The sequence below is a fragment of the Platalea leucorodia genome (genome assembly GCF_965183815.1).
Source record: "Platalea leucorodia genome assembly, chromosome: 5".
Lineage (NCBI taxonomy): Eukaryota > Metazoa > Chordata > Aves > Pelecaniformes > Threskiornithidae > Platalea > Platalea leucorodia.
In genome coordinates, this window is record NC_138827.1 from 91,719,037 (window position 1) to 91,739,997 (window position 20,961).

Sequence of the window (20,961 nt, forward strand, 5' to 3'; positions counted from 1 at the left end):
ACTCATTAATGAGTATATTAGGTATTTGATGGATGAAGGAGACTGAAGATCTGGATATGCCAAGCACTTAGGAGATTTGTCGTTGGTTTTTTTTTTTTTTTTTTTTTTCTGATTTTTGTCCTGTAACAAAGAGATGTCACCCTCTGAGCTCCCTATTTACACCCCTTCACAGCATTAGTAAAAAAAAATTAAGTAGCCTGACACTCATAGCTCATGTATTTACCTTCTCTAACTGAAGATCTGTGGTATTCTCAAATGAGACTAAAGGTTTAAATTGGTAAATGAACTCAGTGTCCAAACAGACTTCTTATGCCATGTATAAGGACCCTTCCCGCCCAAAATTATGAACTATCCAACATCTGCTTTTACATTTCTGAAGTATTACCTACAGAAAGCCTACAATCCAGGTTGAAACAGCTGATGCAGGAACCTAAGACACTAAGCTTGCACGCATCCACGTTGTGGCAGATGCACACTCAGGTAGATTAACGCCCTCACTGAAAAAAACACTCACATGCGGGATAGGGAACCTCAAGTGGGCAATGTTCATGTTCTTTTTCAGAGGCACTGTGATCCTGTTCGGTAGAACCAGCCGTGCAGCAATGAAGTCTTGAATTAGGGAGTCTGACATTACACTGCAGGTGGGGGGAAAAAAAGCAACCTAAATCTCTACAATTGATCACAATTTCAGTTAGAATGAAAGAATGAGGCACAGCGAAAGAAATGGGCACTGTGAAATGTGTGATACTGCTGACCTTCCCCCAAAGGGCAGTCAGGCACTGGCACAGGCTGCCCAGGGAAGTGGTTGAGTCCCCATCCCTGGAGGTATTTACAAGGCGTGTGGATATGGTGCTTACAGACATGGTTTAGTGGCACACTTGGCAGTGTTACGTTTATGGTTGGACTTGATGATCTTAAGGGACTTTTCCAGCCTTAACAATTCTACAACTCTATGAAGGAGTGCCTACATACAACTGCACATGGGCAGAAGAAACTCATGCTTGTGACATTTAGCTTAGAATAAGAGGAAATGGAGAGGACAGTTCCACACCAGAACCAATCACCAAGGGTGCATGTGGATCACTGTGGAAGGTTAGGCTGTCTCCTACCAATAATTTGCATCCAGCTGAGCTGCTGCAGAGGAGAATATGAGCACGGGGCGCCTCTCAAGATCCCTTTCAATCTTATTCCCTATCGTTCTGCACATAATCGCCATTGCCTTGTGGCACACGTGGTGCAAGTGCCCACTTGCACGCAGGGATGCTCCAGTCTAGGGAGCTGGATGCGAATTTGGCTCTAGCAGGTTGTAAATGATGAATGGGAGCTTAGGCCACATGATGAGACCGTCACACACCCAAACAAGTCATACCAACTCATGTGCCTTCTGGGTTTCCTTGGGAATGTCAACACCAGAGACGGACAAGGTGAGGGAATCGGGAATTTTCAGCATTTCACAGGGGGCTCAAGACCTCGAGGTAGCTTGTTTTTAGGCTTAGAACATGGCCCCAGCACACACTGCTGTCTGCTCTTGGCCACATGCTGAGACCTTACCGTAAAATGGAAGGAGAAGCCAGCCACATTCAAAACAAAATTAGTTTGGCTTTTTTTTTTTTTTTTTTTTTTTAAATAGAAGACCAAGCAAAAGATGAGATTCTGTATCTTGGTATATTTTGCACCAAGAAGGAAAATCTTGTTTGAAGTAGGTGGACCTTTGGCACACAGAAGATCACACTGGCTGAGCTGATGGTACTGTCTGTATTGGAGTTTAGGGAACTTTCCAGTTTAGTTAAAATTTACACATTTTTAGCTTTTCGGTTTAAGTCTTTTCTTCAGAATTGCTCTATTTCTATGGCAGGGACAACTAATTTGACCTATTTCTCCTGAGCAAGAAGTATATGGCTATCAGAGATGGCCGGTACTCTCCAGGTGATTAATGAGAGAATTTCAACACACTACTACAACTCGGCATGAGCAAGAGACAATATTAAGAGGAAAACCCAAGAGCACCAAACATCCAAAAGACTTTCATCCTCTTGATAAAGCTGCTTGTAAGGCAGCTTCTCAGGGTAAGACTGTGCAACAAAACCGTCACAGTTCACAGATGAGGCTGGGTTCACACAGAAGGAAAGTCCTCTCCTACTCCAAATGTGAAACCAGGAGCTTGAAAGCCCTTGGTCAGGCTGTTGGCTTTTCTGTCAAAAAACCCACACAGGAAGGTCACAGAATTGTCCCTTCTCTCGAGTCTCAGGGTACACCCAACTAAACACAGCTTGCACATGAGGACAGACATCTGCATCCAGTTTCTTTACTCTCTTAATTAAGCCCGATTCATTTGAAAGGGAGAGCTCTTGTTCAACCTGTACTTCAGCCTATTCATGGTCAGGCATGTTTTGCTCCTGGCTTTCATGTATAGTGCTGATGAACAAGTGAGGGTTTCTGTGTTCAAATCCCTGTGAGAGAACCAGGGAGTGAAAATTTAGGACACCAAATTTGCACTTAATTATATGAGAGGCTGTAGGTTGGAACACCTACATGCCTTCTCTCTGCAAGGATTAAGGAAACCACGTTAGAAAATAACAGATTAGTTCCTCTGATAAAAACTGGAGCTCTCAGGGCAAACTTCAGGGCAACAGGCCACTCTGGCCTCAAATTAAGAGAAAAAGAAAGCTTCCTCTCACTCAACATCAAAGGTCTTCAGAGACCCTTTAATGCATAAACTGGCACCTAAAGTAGCCAGCCACTTCCTATGAGTCTGCAAACCATGAGCTGCAGAGGAAGAGAGGGGAACAGAAGTGTCTGTATTTGCATTTGAAGGGAGGAAGGCAATGGCTGAGTAACCCAATATATTTTGTTCTTGCATAACAGAATTTTCTCCTTACACTAAGGAACAAGGACAAAGTGAATCTCCAATCTGGAGAAACAGTTTAAAACTTACAATACTGAAAACCGCTAAGATTGTCATCCTTGCTGTGCAAGTTTTATGTACAAGATCAACCCAAGAGGCACTGGGGAAGAGCTACATTTTCTGAAGAACCTAAAGGGTGAACAGATGACACAGAAAGAGAAGAACATTTCTCCTTATAAGTCTGGTGCAGTTTTCTTTATCATGGATTGTATTTCAGTTCGTCAGAAGGACTGCAACTCTGTGATACCCAGTCTTTTTTCACTTTAAGATAAATAAACATAAGCACAGACTACCTGTCACCTAGGTCTGCTCATCTACCTTTATAAGTAACTGGCACAAAGGAAAGAGAAGGGCTCATTTTTTTTACTTTATAGGTGATTGTAGTTTCAGGGATTTACTATTTCCATCCTAAGTCCCAAACACAATGAAGTGATTGAAGCAATTTTGACAGAATGCAAAAAGCACCCTCCTCAGGTTTTGCAAACTCCACAGCCAGATATGATGGTATGAGTATCAGCGTAACACCTTTTACACACCACTCTTGAGAATAACTTTCATGATTATTGGAGAAAGCCATCCCAACTTCCAAAGGCTTTTTAAAGAAGAATAAAGCAAAGCAAAACAGACACTCACTTAATCCCTGGGACATCCAGGAGGTTACTCATGCCCGCCCAGTTGATTTCCAAGTGCTACAACAAGATCAGGGAGAAAAATGATACAGGACCATTAAAATTTATTTCAGAACAAAGGCAGAATTTAAAGGGGAAGCAAATGCTTCTAAACCAAAGCCAGCTGTTTAAAGAAAGCAAAAACCTGCACCAGTAAGTGACTGCATCTATACATTGAAACCAACCGCTGGTAGCAATTCCCTTATCTATTTTAGCTCCCACACCCAAAATGAGAGCATCACCGGGACCCATCCTGCAAGCACAGGGAAACGCAGCATTCATCCCCTAGCAATGGCCACCGGCAGATGCCCTGGGGTCATGCGTAGTAAATCCAGCAGCTCTATCTAGACTTTGAAGTTGTTTCCTCATCCTTTCACGTAGGGGTTGGCCTCTACCCTGAGGCAGGGGGATTTACAAACACCACCCGACTTCAGGAGTCTGTATTTCTATTCGCACAATAAACTTTTTTTTTTTTCATGTGCTAAAATAATCCTATTACATCTGAACACAGAAACACCTCATCCAAGATCAAAAACGTATGACTTCCATGAACTCAGGCAGAGGATAACCCACAAGCAAGGAAAGTTGTGTGCTATAGGATAACTGGTTCTTAGAAGACTAGAAGGTTTCTCATATTTTATTAAACCACAAATCAACTACAAGGCATATGACCTTAAACAGGCAAGCTTTCAAAGCACGACCATGACTGAATGGTCCCCAAGATGACTGCATTTAAAATCTACAAATGGGAAGATTTAAAATCCACCTGCCAGGAACTGTGCAGCAAAGACCTAGGAAATGGCTCCCATGCTCTCACCATCAGAAAGTCCTCCCATTCTTAGAGGGAAGCAAGTAACTTTTTAGGCACTGCTACAAAAGAATAGGGCAAATTAATTCCTGACCTCTTGGAGCTCAAGAGGAGCATTGAACAATCAGGAATTTGCTATTCCAACACCTGCACTGTGAGGCACTCACAGTTACGCAGTTTGGGTTACCAGTGATGGACAGCTTGTGCCACTCACTGAAGACCTATCCGTGCATTAAGACAGACCAAGAAGCAAGAAGGCTGCAGAGTGCAGTTCACTACTGACTCACCGGTTTCTGCATAAAAAACAAGGTCACCGCTCCAATAAAAGGTGCATCAGTTAGAAGAGGTTCCAGTATCACCCGCAACGTCCCATACAACTGCAAATAGAATAGACCAAGGAAAACTGAGTCTGAAGGTACTCTCAGGATGCAGTTTCAAAACTGTGAGCTTTTCAGTGATGGAGATAATTTTAAAAGTCCAACTTGAAGTTATTTTATTTAGAATTTAATAACAACAATAACCTCCTCCCCCCCCCCCCCAAACCATTGCTATTGACATCAGGCAATGCTTTCTAAGTTTGTGGAGTCTCTCTGCAATCCTGACTGTCATACAATGGACCGATCTGCTTGTTAGCTTTCAACATTGTCAGAACACGCTGTTGGTCTAATCTATACCAGTTTATGAACACCCTAGCAGAACTGGCTCTTTTGAAGTTCTCCACCAACATGCAGCTCCTCTGAACTCCAGTGGCAGAAGCTGGCCTCCATGAGCTCAATGCTCTAGCACAGGTTCTGCTTAAGAGTCACACTAAGAAGCTTAGAAGTGGTATTTAGGTGCTTTCCATGGAAGGCATCATTTCCCCAGCCAAAACACAAGGAGATAAAGCAATCATTCCAAGCCTGCTAGTTAGTGGTTTCCCAGTTAAGTGTCACGACCTCCCCACTGGGACATGCTACCTCCTGCCACACGCAGCCTTGAAGAGACAACATGAGCACTGCACGCACCTGTATGCCTTTCACTCCAAGATTAAATTTCGATATGTCCATGTGAATCTCACAGTCCCCTATGTAACTGAAAGAAAATTCTCACATTATTCCACAGTTTGCAATAGTCCAATGAGAAATTTTGGGCTGTACAGAGTATAAATGAAATTAGTTTAATGATGATTGACAACATGACCCCACAGGCAGAGACGGATTTTCAAGCAACTGGAAAGGGAAAGTTGAGCACATTGAACAAGGGTCAGATCTTCACAAGAGAAACCCTGCAGTCAGCTGGGATATTGATCTACCTGCAAAATGTCAAAGCAACATCTGTATTTCAAGGTTACTTTTCCATTCTTAAGACTGGCAGTTGGCGGAGGCAAGCTTGCTCCAAGGAGGGGATGAACAGGCTCATTCAAAATTCAAAGTCACAGCAATTGCCCTCTTGCTCCCTTCTCTGCCAAAGGCCTGATCCCACCCCACAACCTGGTGACCCAGCTCCCAAACTGATGCAGAGCCATCTTGCCATTACATATGGGGTCCTCACCTTGCCCATAACCAAAAAGTCCATAGATCACCCTTGCCCACAACCCAAAAGCCCACTTGAAGGACAAATTCATCACTAAAAATAACCTGGTTTCCTTGAGGCTCAATTAAAAGACAACGACTTAGATCAGATTTTGGTCAGTTGCTATGGAGAACATCAGGCTTTAAATAAATCGAATGCCGAGTGCGGTACTTTCGCAATTTGGACACCACCTTAGACTTTTATTAAAGTACAAACATCACCTTATGCAGAAACCGATAGCCACTCCCCAGAGAGCAGAACCTAGCAGATTTGTTGATGCCTCTGGCAGAAAACAATTGAAGGGAGCTACCAAGTTCCCCTTCAGTCCTCTGAGAAGCAGCTCTTTCTGGGTGCAGACACACAAACACCCTGCAGGTAAAGCAGGGTGTAAAGGTACCGCAGCACAGTGAATGTGCTGTGCTTGCCGCCTGCATGCATAATTTCACCCCATAATCAAAGAAAAAAGTCAAGATTTTTGCTCTGACCACATGTATATGGGCAAATAGTGGTGCAGTTGCCACTAATTCACACTGTAATTTGCACATAGACAGATTCCCTCCCCCCCCAAAAAAACCTGCCAAGAATGTGTAACCCTGTGAATGTCTCCATTTTTGCAAGCAAAGTTCTCAAATATTTGTTTACAGATAGTCACTTAACAGAATTTTAAAAGCTCATCAACACGCAAATTAAAGCCTTTAATGTTAGAGCATTCTCATTTCTTAAATAACCAACCTCATGGGCCATGCCAAAATTAACACGATCCTCCTTATAAGTTAGTCACATAATTAAACAAACTTATTTTTACGTTTATTAATTTCTACAATTTTGACATTATCTTACAGCTCATTACACTGGGTACTAATGGAGCTTTGTCACAATAAAAGTCTAAATGAGAAGCCAAAATGGGTTCCTCAATTTGCAGTAATTAATCCAAGAGGATTTAATTCAGCTGTTGCCAGTGTCCAACACAACAAATAATAGTTGTGGTGTTTCAACTTACAACCTTTATGCCTTTCCACGCAGTCAAAAGCTCTTCCCACCCAGTCCTAGATGTCTCTTTCTTCAATACGTGCAATTGTCTTTTAGAGTCTAGATGTCAGAGAAGCCTTTACTCCTTTTATCAGAGCCTGAGCCTTTAATTATCCTTAAGTTTGCTTCATACAGGCATCACCCCCACACCAGGGAGCTTGGTAGGAAGGATGCCCTCTTTGTTCATTAGTTTTACTCCTCATTTCCAGTCCAAGCTGCTCGTGCTTTCTTCTGCCCCCTCCGCTCAGTGTAACCTTGCTGTGCTCTCTGCCGTCCTCCCCCAGACACAGCACACCTGAGCCTCACTCAAGCCTTGACACTCAAAAGCACGTAGGGCTTCCTTTGCCCCTCTGCCACTACCCACAGGACCATGCTCTACCCACCTGTGAAGGCTGGAAGAACCACCCGCTTCTCTCCTAAAGCACCTATTGCACAAGGTGATGGAGATAAGCATGCCTGTGCCATGGATGAGAACTGGAGAAGCTTGTGCAAGTGCACGTATCTGTCTCTCTTCTGTACTTGGGTGGGAAAGCTGGCTCCAGTGTTTATAACACAATGGCAATCCATTGGCTGAAGGCAGGGATGCTACAAGAGCACATACTGACAAATTTGACTAACCTGGATGGCTATGTATCCCTTTAAAAAAGGCATGTGCAATTCCCCCCTGTAAAGTAACTCCCCACCGGCCCCATCTTCTCATCGGCCTGCATGCTAAAAGTCCCCTTTGGTCCAGCTTTCTCAAGCGCTCTGTAAAGCAGACTACTGCTCAGTCTGCCTGACTCTGGACTTGAGTAAATGAGCAAGCAGTATTAGACAAATAAGAGAGATAAGAAAACGTGACCGAGTACCACAGGGTATGAGAAAAACCAGACCACCTCCGCCTTTCCCCTTTGCCTATCAAGTCAGGCTCCTGAGGGTAAGCGTTCCTCTTCTGCTCAAGACTGACCAGTTTCCAAAATGCTTTTAGTTTCTTGTAAGACCCTACAAACTCAGTTGACCCAAACTCCACCAAAGCTCAAAGTATTGTTGCACACTTCTTTTGACTACTTTCTCCAATTCTGCACTAGGTGACAGAGACTCCCTTTCCAGATCTGAAAACTTGCCAGTTCGGAAGTCCAGAGATTCTCTTTTAAGAGCAAATTGGAATGCATACATATTTTTTAATACATATTAATTATTACACTATTCTTCTATGACATCTCATGTATTGTAAATGCCACAGAAGAGCACAGAAATGAAAATTCAAAACATTTCCAGTGAAAAATTATTATGAGTACTAAATCAGATTAATGAAATAGGAAGCAACTGGATTGCAAGATATTCTTCTGGGAGGTAATAGTGCCTTCAAATACTTTGATGATTATAGCCAAAGATTACATGGCTGCACAGCAGCTCAGGCAATTGCAGAATTAGTGGGAAGAAAAGCAGCTGTAGGAGGTAAAGTGGCTGCGCTTGAAAAGTTCCCATTTTGAAAAATGCAGTTTCGGAGAACATTTCTGGAATGCTTTGACATTAATTCACTTGGAGAATGCAACTGTCAGCTCCCTATGCTCAGGGGACAGATTCATGGTTTAGATCTAGGGCAAATTGTTTGGAGACCCCAGAGTATTGCCAGTTCATTTCCAGCTGGGATCTCATATTTCAGATTTGGGGATTTCAAATCCCAGCCTGGTGGGGATCTCATATTTCATTTAGCTGCTGCAAGAACCCTGATACTTTCTTGTGTGTCATGTGAAAGCCGTAGATCAGGTATATTTGCCCTGGAAAGCTGACACGTGAACAGAATACAGACACCAGGACCTTCAAACAGAAAAGCAACAAACTTTGTCTGTACAGGAGACCTGATGGTAAGCAGTGATTATGTCAACATTTCTGTTCAGTCCTATAAGCTGTGACAAAATTTACAGAACTTAATTTACACCAATTGGATGCATCATCTCAGGGCCCAAGCAAAAGATTTGGAAAGAAGACTAATAGCCTTCTTCCTTGCCTTTGCCAAAAGTAATTACCTCTGAGCCTTGGTTTTCCTGCCAAAAACTCAAGTATAGTCCTTTCATGTGGGACAGTCAAGACTGTAATGAGACAGTGATCTACATAACCATTCCCAGTGCTCTGATGCTATGGACATGTAAGCTGTTGTTAACAGATTTAATTAAAGCAGCTTCTCAAGTTCCTTTTGGTAACTCCATGCAATACCAGATCTACTGCATCACTGGCTCTGCTGACAGCTACTGCCCATACAAGTAAGGGACCTCTAAGTGCTATTTTTCACAGTTCCCAAGCAAAGGATGCAATTTGTGATATCACATCACAAATTTAACACAGAGGAAAGGAAGCTCTTCTTCACACAGCACAGACCTGAACCACAGCATTCAGCACTGCATCATGTTATGGAGGTCAGGAGCACAGATTAAACAAAACACTTGATGGACCATATGTCTACAAGTCGCTATTAAAACTACACAAATGATTCCATACAGATCACAAAGAAAGGCTAAGAGGGAAAGGCTTTTTCTACTCTTGCCCTTTTCCTGTGTTTTTCCTTGGCCAAATCAAAGACTCTGGGCTTCAGAGACTAGTTACCTCCCTGATAAAACTGAAGGAAAAAAATCCCTCCTCCTGTACTGCCGTGAGACCGAAAGCAAGAAGCATTTACAGAGCACGCTGAGATTTCTGGATGCAAGACACTGCCTAACACGAAGGGTAACTCAGCAGTGGAGCTGGGCAGAGCCGCTGCCAAGGCAGGAGTGCTGTCCACCAGGATTACAGCACCCTGCGTGAAGTGGCCGCTCGGCCTTTCCTGCCGCAGCCGCCCTGGTCAGCGCTGCATGCAGTGGTGAGCCAGCCAACAGGCCATGCTCACGTGGGCTCACCAGTGAGGGAACTCCCACAAAATTACAGCTAGCAAGCACCGAGGCAATGGAGTCATGTTTATAACATGCAGACATGTTAATCCTTTAATGTCCGCTGCAACATAGCTACGCTTCTCTGAAACCTACCCCAAGTCAGTCACTGCGGTCTCAGCATTGCAAAGTGCACCACACTGGCACCCACAGCACTTCTCTTCTCCAGAGCTGCGATGCCAGGACGCAGCTCTGTGGACAGATCCAGCCATTTAAACCTCACCAGCATGCAGCAACCCAGAGGTAGCGCAAAGGGCGGCAGCCTCGTTGGGGCAGCTCATGTCCATCTCCTCTAAGCAGCTCTTCTCCCAACACCAGCTGCGCTAGCGCAGACACTCGCTGCTATTCGTGTAGCTAAGAGAGCCTGTTTTGCAATGGGGGTTTGCCTCACTCCAGAAAAGTGGAGATTGCCCATTTCTTTGACTAAGAAAAAAAAACATGTTCCTTTGGCAATCCAGAAAAAGGCAGGTAAATAACACCACTGCTTATAGATTTGCTTCTCCCCATTCCTGGAAGTAATACACTACCTCCTGCAGACGCTGTACAATGCACAACACCCAGCTTAGTTGCAGAAAATGATGTTAATGTATTAACACAGCCCAGGAGAAGAGACCCCCATCAGAGGGACAAGGTAGACTGAACACTCCTGCGCGAATACAGAAAATACTTGGGTCATCAGATGACAGTTCAGGTTAAGCTATCGTCAGGAAGAGGAACAGAAGTGTTTGGTCAGTTTGGAGATGCTGATGGGTGTGCCAGAGGGACAGGAACGAGGAGGTGGGGGAATCCCTCTGCAGAGGATTGTTAAAAGACAGTGAAAATGAGTATGTGGGAGAAGCAGCCTGGAGAGGTAGTTTAACAGAGAGCAGTAGCAGCCTCCTGCAGAGCCTTAAAGGCATCAAATCCCTCGATCTCAGTGTGGAAAGCACGAATGATTTGCCAAAGGCCCGAAAACTGCTCTGGCTATTACGAAGAGCACTTCACTGACAGCACTGAAGCACAACATGTTCTGGCTGAAAATCAAGCATGTCATTTTGCAGGGAGCGATGGTGCTCTGCCAGGGCTGGGGATGCTGCCACGCCATTGCCACATTAAGCAGCAGGCACAGTTCTGAGCTGCTCTGTGCTGTTGCCAAGACACTCCGTAATTTCACATTGCTTTTTCCTGGCACTACCATGAAGAAAAGCCATTTAAATTAGGCAGCTCAATCACCCACTAAACTTACAGAGCTACATCAGCATGCAAGTGGTAATTCCCCCAGTAATTCCATTCTCCAGGCTAAACCAGGAGAGAGTTTAGCTCTGCAGTAGCTCTGATGTTAACAAAACACACAAGCTTATTCAAAACAACCTGGGAGGTATCAAATGTTTTATCTAATTTTGTTGTTGCTGTTGTTAATAGAACTAGAGGCAGTTTTCTGCTCAGAGAAGAGCTGTAATCAAAAGAAGCAAATGTGTTGGGTGGCACATGGAACAAATGTAGTTACAAAGAAGATGGAGACTCCCTTTTTACAAGGAGTCACGTGGTGAGGACAAGGGGTAATGGGTACAAGTTATTCCCAGGGAGATTCTGATTGGATACGAGAGGAAAATTTTTCACGATGAGAACAGTCAACCATTGAAATAATCTCCCCAGGGAAGCAGTTGACTCCGCTACACTGGACATGTTTAAGACTCAGCTGGACAGGGTGCTGGGCCATCTCGTCTAGACTGTGCTCTTGCCTAGAAAGGTTGGACCAGATGATCCTTGAGGTCCCTTCCAACCTGGTATTCTATGATGAAATGGTGAGTAAAACAAGAGGATTAATCTAGGGGAAGGAATTAAAAAATAAATAGCGCAAGTAGTTCCGGAAGAACTGGAGAGGTTGGACTGCAGAGGAACCGTAGTGGGGCAAGACAGACCAAGCGCCTCCATGCCTGAGAGCTGTCAGAGCTGTCAGAACAGGAAGTGCAGTTCCAAAACTTGGGTTCTTACTGCCATGAACAGCAAAGCCAAGGGGCACGTTCTTATACCCATGGCAGTAGTGATGGGCAGCAGTGACGGGCCAGAGTAGGTAACGCCTAGCCCTGTGCAGGTGACACTGCTTTCTGACTCAAAGGCTGATGCACAGCATCTCACCTCTGTAAGTACTGAGGAAATCCAGCTGGCGGAGAGATTATCTCATATCATTCTAGGCTGATATAAGATAAGGATATCTCCACTTCATGCTGATCTTAGAGGCCCACATGTCCAGTCCAGCATGACAAATCACACACAGGTGTCAAATGGGCAGTGAGTTAAGAACCTTCTACATAATCAATGATGCAATGTTACCATATCTGCAGGTCTAGGATAACTTGTCTTCTATCGATTTCTTTGGTGTAGGCTTTTATTCCGTTGATTCTCGGGCACTGAAATAAAGACAAAGATATGACATAGTTAATGAAAAGCCCTACTCACTTCAATCAGTTTGAGTACAGAAGCATTCATGAAACACTTTGCACAACTGCATGTAAACTATGAGTAAACCACACAAGTTTTTCCCTTGAAGTGGCAGTGTGAGCAGCCTTGGCAGTCCTCAAATACAGGGCTGGTTGCAAGTAGCCCGTGCTGCAAGCCTTAGGAAGCACTGAAGACTCCTCTTGCAAGGGTATAACAGAAAGAAATGTGGATACGTGCCCCTTTTTCTATCTCCAGTCTCCCATGATACCGACAGCCGGTGGGAAGGGATGTGTGTGTCTCCTATATGATCTTTCCTTCACGGTGAAGACGCTCAAGTCAACATGAGGAGGGAACAAAGGAGGCAGCAGTGTTGTACCAATACCACTCTGTTAATCACTCAGAGCTATTAAAGAGCTGAGCATCAGACTCCCTTGCATCTGAACTTTTCAGAAAAGACTGAACTGCGAGTGTTGCAAAGGATTCACACTACCTTCTCGCCAAAGTGGATCTTGGTAAAGGTGCATGTTTTCAGATGTACATTCTTTGCTCTGATTTTTGGTTCAAGAACTTCTTTAAATGCTTTTTCCATGATTGTTGCAAAGTATGGCCAAGCCTGTACAAGGACCTAAAGAACAGCAAAAGCGGAAACACACTGAAGATTCTTTGTGCAAGAGAAACAGACACACACATCACAGAACACCTGGCTATTAATGTCTGTCTTTTTACAATACCAAGTCACATTTGTGCTCTTAAGTAATCCTTATGGAAAGATCCGTCTCAGTCCTCAGAAAAGGACTTTGTTTTAGGAACTGAAGGGTGTTTTCAGCACCATAGAGTCTATTGACTGCTTCTAACCACAGGGGCTGAGCCTGCAGTGCCCAGGGTTAAAGTCTCTAAAGCACAACAGTCCCTAATTAAAGTGTCACAAAGTTCCCTGGAGTTAGGTTTATTTAGAGAGAAGTGAGATGAGCTTTTACATCAAAAAGAAAGTTTGCTAAAAAGAAAAACAAGATAGTTACTGGATGCTAATTTGGAAGTTCAGCTGTTTTGCTTTGAATTCCACAGAGTCCAGTTCCAGTGAAAGCTTGACTATGCCTGCTGATGGGAGCACCTGCCTCAGAGCTCTCTGGGAACCTCTCTGGTAAGAGGAGATGCCACTATTTTTGCTAAAATAATAATGATACATACACACATATGTATGTACACATATATACACATCTACATAGATACACACAGACACACACACACTGGCTTTTTTTTTTTTTTTTGTCTGAGCTCAGAATGAAGTGTTGTGGTCAAAATCATCAACCAGGCACACATTTGGCTCTCACCAAAACCTCAGTGGCAACTCAGTGGCTCCAACACTTAAGCACAGACACTGATATGATTGAGCCTTATTGCAGTGACTTGGCAACTTCCTCAGACTTGGCTCGCAGAGTTTGTGCTGTGATGCAGCTCAGAGCAGATGGCCTCACAAACTGCAGTTCAGAGCTGCTCACCTTGTTCAGCCACTCCACTCGTTCAACATCAGGGAAATGAACCTGGATGCAAAGAAAAATAAAGTGAGTGCCACATGCCATCTATTTCAGCACACTGCAACATACGCAAAAGATACTGCAGAGCGTGGAACAAGTTTTAGAGTACACTGAGATCCCTCTGCCCTCATACATACATGCTTTATAATTTACTACTTCCTTGAAAAATTGTAAAAGGCAAATAAAACAGTAAAAAATAGTAAAATGTAAAAGAACACACGTGCATTGATGTACCAGTATGCCTCTGGGCACATGTATATGATGAAAGCAAGTGTCACATCCTGTTCGTGATGTAAAGCAGCATTAGATTTCTCAACTCTCTCTTGGTCATGCCTTGGGAAGCCATGAAAACCTGCTTCCCTTCAAGATCACGAGCTGTGCAGGACCTGTTTGTTTCCTGTACTGGCTCACCTCAACCAGGACACCGCACTTTGGAAAACAAGAACCTGCTTGGGAAACTCAGTTTATTGGTTGTGGCAGCATTTCGCCACTAGTACTAACACGGTGCCAATGGCTTCAGGGAAAAAAGCACTGTAGGAGTTCAAGCCAATTAGCATACACTATCATGTGTAACAGTCCAGTGTTGTCATCTCTTTTTTAAGATGCTAAGGACAAATTAAAATGTGGTAGTCACTCATGCATCATGTTTTCAAGTTGGACACATCAAATGCCAACAAGGTGTATGTGTCCATTACAAAATCCCTCCAGTTCCCTGAAGTGATGACTTGTTTAATCGCCATCAGGACAGTCGGATATGAGGCCACTCTCAAGTAACTAACTGATCTCAAACCTCACCAAGAAGCTGTTGAGTGACGAGCCACAATTACCTCACTACAATCACACATTAAAGTATTATGGATGTGGTATTTTCAGTCAGTGCTACAAGCTGGTAGCAGGTTCCTGCAGAAGGGAAGGATGGTGCAGCAGCTTCTCAGAACGGGCATTCAGGCACTGCTCAGCTCTACAAGAGCACCTGAATACAAAGGGACTCCTTCGACTACCATCTAGCCTGGTAACAGTAATCGGGTAGGACAATACATTACCTCCTTATACAAGAGCTGTGAATTACACTCTTCAGTCAAAGGGCTTACTGTTTAATTCAGCAGCTTTCAGAGAGGTGCTCAGAGATGTTTGGATGGAATGGACAGCAGCTTGCCTTTTATTCCAGCTTCATGTGTGATTTCAGAGCCCATTTCCCTTGCTCAAATAACCCTTCAAATTATCTCCAATTATTATATTAAAAAAACCAAAGTGATATTACCATATTCTTTATAAGCATTTTCTTTTGATGCTCTAAATAGAAACTTTTCCATTAAATAAGACAATGCAAGTTCACTGAAATGTCAGCCTACCCAGCTCTATTTGCATGATAAAGTCAGAATACAGCACTAGAAGGGACAATCAGTACTGACAAATCGCCACTGACATTTTACAGTAAGGCAGATTATGTGAATCAGGGGACCTCCACTTCACCTGCCAGCCTTTCATCTTTCACCAAAAGGCCCTCCGCCAGGGCACATAAATCCTGGGTAGCCTGAAGGCAGCTGATTCCCAGCTCCAACGCAGCTGCCAAGCGCCAGCATCCCGCAGCATTTGTGCCACAGCCCCGGGTCAGTCACAGGCAGGGTAGAGCAGGGATGGAAGTAGCGTAGTGACCTGTCCTTCAAAAGACCTTACAGCGAGGAGAGGGATGTGACCCAAAAGGAAGGGCAGACCAGGACTCAGGGCAACAGTTAGGCCACCACATCGCAATGAGAAAGTCACAGTCCATGTGTGAGATCCACCAACGTTAAGGGGAGAAATGTAGCACAATATAAACCACTAAAGTTGGCTGGGATTATTCACTAGAGCCGAAGCTGCTAGAGATGCAACTGCAAGAGGCAACCAAGAAGCAAGCCGGTGGCTAAAGAGAGTTGGAACAGCACACAGGAGCACCAGGAAACAGGCAGAAACCGTGAGGAGGCGGCAGCAGCTAGACCCACCTTAAGAAAAAGCAAAATTGAATTCACTATTTGAGCCCCAGACACCCAAACCAGACAGCCCAGGGCAAACTCCAAAAGCGACCGCAATGAATCACATGTCACCGTGTCACACCTCAGACTGCCGTGATAGGTTTAGCAGCCATTTGTGGTACCTCTTCCATCCCACTCGACACCCTCTCATTCATGTGTCTGCAACACAGCTCCTACCCAGGCACTCTGTGCCTCTGTTTGCTTTGATGGACGGAAGAAATAGGACTGCTGTAGCTACGGGGTACCAAAGACCACCAGGAGCTCCTTGGCTAACACAACAGGGCTCTCACAGAGGCAAACACCACAGAAATCGGCCGACTACATGTCTCTGGTGAAAAACAGTTTTCTGCCTATTATGAAAGGCCACCAAATTTCAGTGGGTTCCCAATACCAAAGGTCAGCTGCACTCAATGGTATGAATTCAATGGGCAGTTCTGCAGAAGAAGCAGAGCTTGCTATCCAAGTGTTGCATCTAGATTATCCGCTGTCTAGTAAGACATAAGCTCTGAGCAAAGCCTTTCCTATCCACTGGGTATTCCCATAACGTGCATGTCCCACTAGCAGAAAATGAGTTCTGCTCTAGTTCAGCCCAGTGACACCACCAAGCTCTGTTCTTGACCCAACAGCTTACTCCAAGAACTTATCGTGTCCTAATATGTTTTGGATAAAAAATATCTGCAGTTCCATACTTTTTAACCATGTGCTCTGGCCTTCAGACTCACTTCTGACCCTTGTTACTGGGGAGAGCCCTGGCAGAAAGGTCTTGTCCTCGAGTTTATCATCAGGACAGCACAGGTAAGAGAAGGCCCAAACACTTCCTACTAAGCCCAGAACCAGCCACCAAGAGCTGCCAAAGTTAACACCATCCCAGAATAAGACTTAATCCTGTAGCCTTGGGCAAGTCACACTATCAAAATGTTTTCCCCATCTACAAAAGCAGGCATACTTCTTGCCAATATTTTAGGAATGCTGCAAAAATTACTTAGCATTTGAAAAGAGCTTTGAAGATCAAAAACACCAGGTAAGGGCCAATTACTAGCAAGTAAAGAAAATGTATACGCTTCTGCATGGCTCTACCTTGCCCTGGAGCAGGCTACACCAACAATCATAGCAATAGCAAAAACCATGTCAGTGCCATTCTGTTCAAACACAACACAGGAATCTATCCACCAGGGGTTTTCTGTTTGTTTGGGGTTTTGTTGGGGTTTTTTGGTGGTTTTGGTGGGTTTTTTTGTTTATTGTTGGTTGGTTGGTTTTTTTAAAGGACAGGTTTTTTAGCTCCCTGTGCTGGGGCAAAAAAAAAAGTCTAAACAAGCCTTTTGCATGAGCAAGTAATTAACAGGCAAAGTTTTAAAAGGACTGATCTGTGCCCAGTAATATCAATTTCTGCTGGTAAAAGGAATTTGACATCAGGAAGAAGCCCAGCATACTTGGATGTTGTCACCTGCAATCTGCTAATAGCTGCAAAAGCAGCATGGAGAAGCCAAAAGAGGGTAGATTCAGATTAGACATAAGGAAGAAATTCTTCGCTATGAGGGTGGTGAGACACTGGAACAGGTTGCCCAGAGAAGTTGTGGATGCCCCATCCCTGGAAGTGTTCAAGGCCAGGTCAGATGGAGCTTTGAGCAACCTGGACTGGTGGAAGGTGTCTCTGCCCATGGCAGGGGGTTGGAACCAGACGATCTTTAAGGTCCCTTCCAACCCAAACCATTCCATGATTCTATGAAGTCACCACCACCCCCAGGAGCCAGCACGAAGGTGGAAGCCCAGCCACCTCTGCTCCAGGCACTGACTGGTTTTACAACTCTCAGGCTAAAGGCTGCACAGGCTGAAGTCAGAAAGTTTCACCTCTCCAAGACACAGATCACACTCTACTCAACACGAGCAGATTTCCAGCCTGGTTTCCTAAGGAAGCACAGCCTGCCCACGTAAGCTGTCTAGCACAGGAATGCCTCTATTCCAAACTCACTGGCTGGTTTCAGCCAAGAAACTGGTGCTGCAAAATAACCCTGCAAATTCCCTGAAACAGATGGTTAAGTAGATGAGGAAAACCCTCATGAGCATCCCCCCTGAAGGAAAGGCTGCGATAAGAATGCATCTCCTAACAACTGATACCAGGACTGAGGGGAGCCCGAGCCACAGTTGAAGGAGTCACTGCACTGCAATTAGGGAGAACGTTTTTTAACCAACTAGTGCAATCAATGATTGGTCTTAACTCTTCACTGGACGGATCTTCCTCATTTTACTACAGAGCACACAAGAAGACAGCTATTTACCAGTCCCCTAAGACACTGCCATTGCTTCACGCCTCCAGAACCTTTCCCAGGATTACAACACTGCAAATTCAACCCATGCTCCCCCTAGCCTGAACTATATTCCTACTCCCACCTCTGCAAGTCAGGAGAGAAGAACACAAGGGACATTTTTAGAGCTGTTTCAACTGAAGGCTCATGAACACTGAAAGGCAAAAATGAAAGATAAGGAAAGACAACACCACAGAGAATAAACTGAACAGACAGCAGGTGAGAATCAGCCTCCCAGACTGGCACAGGGGAGAAGTGTAAGATCAAATTGAGGAAGGGGATAGAAGGAAAATTAAAACTGAGGAGTTAAAAAAACATCAAGTACCGGTGTGGTGCAGAAGCAAACACCACAACTGATGAAGAACAAGTTACCAACACAGAAAGGGAAAGGAGGAGAAGTGGCAATATGGATAAAAGCTAAAACTAAAAGCACACGGTGCAGCCCCTTTATCTTTAGGTCCTACATCCCGCCTTCCAGCAGCCAGCTCCAAGAACTGACAAGTCAGGAGTGAGGCCTCTGGAGAGAGTCTGACTCCAGCCTCCCTGTGGGCACGGGCTAGGCAGTGGGACACAGCGGTCAGACCCCCCCTAAGCCTTCCCTTCTCCTGAAGGAGGCTGAGCCCCGCGCCAGCTCCATCAGCCTCCCCTCACACACCAGGTGCTCCAGCCCCCGACCATCCCGGTGGGCTTTGCGGGAGTCTCCCCGGTTGTCAAAACCTCTCCTGTGCTTGGGGGACGCGGCGCTCTCGGTGCAGCCCTGCGAGTGCGGAGTACAGGGCAGTCAATAATCCCTTCCATCGACCGCCTGCCTGTGCACTAATGAAGCCTGACACTTTCAGCCACAAAACCTGAGAATTTTTGAGATTGTGTGTGTTGGGGGGGGCGATTCTGATTTTTCAGTGATGACTAAGAGACTCAGTTTCTCATTACCAAGATTCAGGGTGCTTGAGGATAAAACACAACACTGTTCTCACAGCATCGGGGCAAGAGCTGACACCACCACACTCATTAATGCTCTGAGTTGTTTTAAATGCTCCGTCAATACAAACAAGCAGAAACCTCATTCAAAGACAAACTTCTGCGCCCGGCGGGAGGGAACGTGTGCGAGGAGCTGCACCAGCTCTGCTAGGAGACCCTGGCCTCACTTTTCACTGACTGCCTTCATTTCCCACAGTATTAAGGAGAGCCAAGTGCTGTAGGCTATATAAAACAGTTTGCTGACTATAAATGTCTCCATGCAACAGTCTTTACAAATAGAGCTCTTTGATATTCTCTTTCTTACAAGAGCATTTCCCTACCAGTCCCTGACATGTTTTTAAATGCTAAGCAAATGACGATGAAGAAGAAAAACCCCTCATCATCCTTTTCCATTAGCCAACCGAGGCTACCCAACAAATAACCAAAGATGTAGAATAAACGTGCAGTTAGATTTTCAAGTTTCTTCACTTTAAAACCTAGAGTGGCTAGGAACAAATGTGAAGAACCAGGGCTGGCTTTCCATACCATTAAGAGATGACTCTTTAAAGTTAAATATTTGGTTTTTAGCAAGCAGAGAATATTATGCTTATAGATTCTTTTTTTTTTTTTTTTAAAATGACACTAAAAAGAAGGGGAGAAAACTTTCTAGATGAGAAGGTCTAAAATAAGCATCCTCTACACCAAAATACCTGCAGTGCAACAGCACATATTTGAAAGACTTCTCCGGGGATACAGCCGTCTATTTTACAAGCATGCTTACAGCAACGTGCACATTTCCTGGACTAAGACAAGTTCCAGTTCGGCACTCACTTTACTGAGCAAGACTTCAAAGTCAGAGACGTTACCGCTCGGTCCAGGGCATCGCTGCCACCTCTTTTTTTCTTTCCCTTCAGCTGCTCACCACGGAACACCTCATTCCCGGCGCTCCCCAGCCACGCACGCCCGCCGCCGCCGCCGGGAGCCCGCAGCGTCCCCGCTCCCCGGGGCTCCCACGCTGCTGCGGGGGGCCGGCGGCAGCGCACCCCCACCGCCGGTCCCCACTCACCCAAGCCGGCAGGTGCCGGGCGGCCAGGCCCCGGCGCACCGCCTCCCGCTCGTCCTCCAGCAGCGCGAAGGCGGCAGCCAGCCGGTGGCGCTTCCACCGCCGGTTGTGTCCCCAGCACAGCCACAGCGCCAGCCCCAGCAGCACCCAGCTGCCGCTCAGCCCCAGGTACCCCGCCAGGTAGACGGGACCGAGCCACAGCAGCGTCCGTGCCACCGACGAGAGCAGCATCCGCGGCAGGGCGCCCGACCGCCGGGCGGCGGGGCGGGAAGCAGCCGCGGGATTCATGGTGCGCTCCGGAGCCCCCGGGCTCCGAGGGGTCGCCCCTGCCGAGTGCGCCGGCCCCGCGCCGCTGCCGCAGCCGCCCCCGCCCGGCCCCGCCGGGGCACCCGCCCGGCCCGGCCCGGCCCCGCCCCGCCGCGCTATGGCGCCCCCCAGCGGGCGCGCCGCGAAGCACCGGCGGGGCAGGCCGCGCCGCGGCGGCAGGCGGCGGCGGCGGGGCAGGCGGCGCCCAGCGCCGCGCCGGGCCGCGGCTCCCCGGGCCGGGCTCGGGGCGCTCCCCGCTCTCGCAGGAGAGGGGCAGGCGGCCCTCCCGGCCGGCCTGGCTTCCCCGGCGGCCGCCCGGCCCCGGCCTCACCGGTAGCCTGCTGGGGAGGGGGCAGTCATCGCAGCCGAGCGGGGAAAGGGGTGAGAGCGAGGGAGCTCGTCACACACATGATGAACATGATGAACCGCTGCTGAAAAGGGGTCCAGGCTGCAAACCCACCACCGAAAAGGAGGCTGCCCCTGGAGGGGCCTGGCTCGCT

The 20,961-nt window shown here is 46.1% G+C and overlaps 1 protein-coding gene across 1 annotated transcript in view; it reads right to left on the minus strand.

The window, feature by feature from the left end:
• The window catches only part of ESYT3 (extended synaptotagmin 3), a 33,703-nt gene extending 13,245 nt beyond the window's left edge, over positions 1–20,458 (minus strand). The window contains exons 1-8 of the mRNA XM_082314722.1: positions 20,159–20,458; positions 13,785–13,826; positions 12,776–12,910; positions 12,178–12,254; positions 5,386–5,452; positions 4,669–4,758; positions 3,539–3,594; positions 515–635 (exon numbers count right to left, since the gene is read on the minus strand). Of these exons, the coding sequence (XP_082170848.1) occupies positions 515–635; positions 3,539–3,594; positions 4,669–4,758; positions 5,386–5,452; positions 12,178–12,254; positions 12,776–12,910; positions 13,785–13,826; positions 20,159–20,443 (873 nt within the window). The 5' untranslated portion in view covers positions 20,444–20,458. The remainder of the gene's footprint in view (positions 1–514; positions 636–3,538; positions 3,595–4,668; positions 4,759–5,385; positions 5,453–12,177; positions 12,255–12,775; positions 12,911–13,784; positions 13,827–20,158) is intronic.
• Between the last annotated feature and the right edge of the window lie 503 nt (positions 20,459–20,961).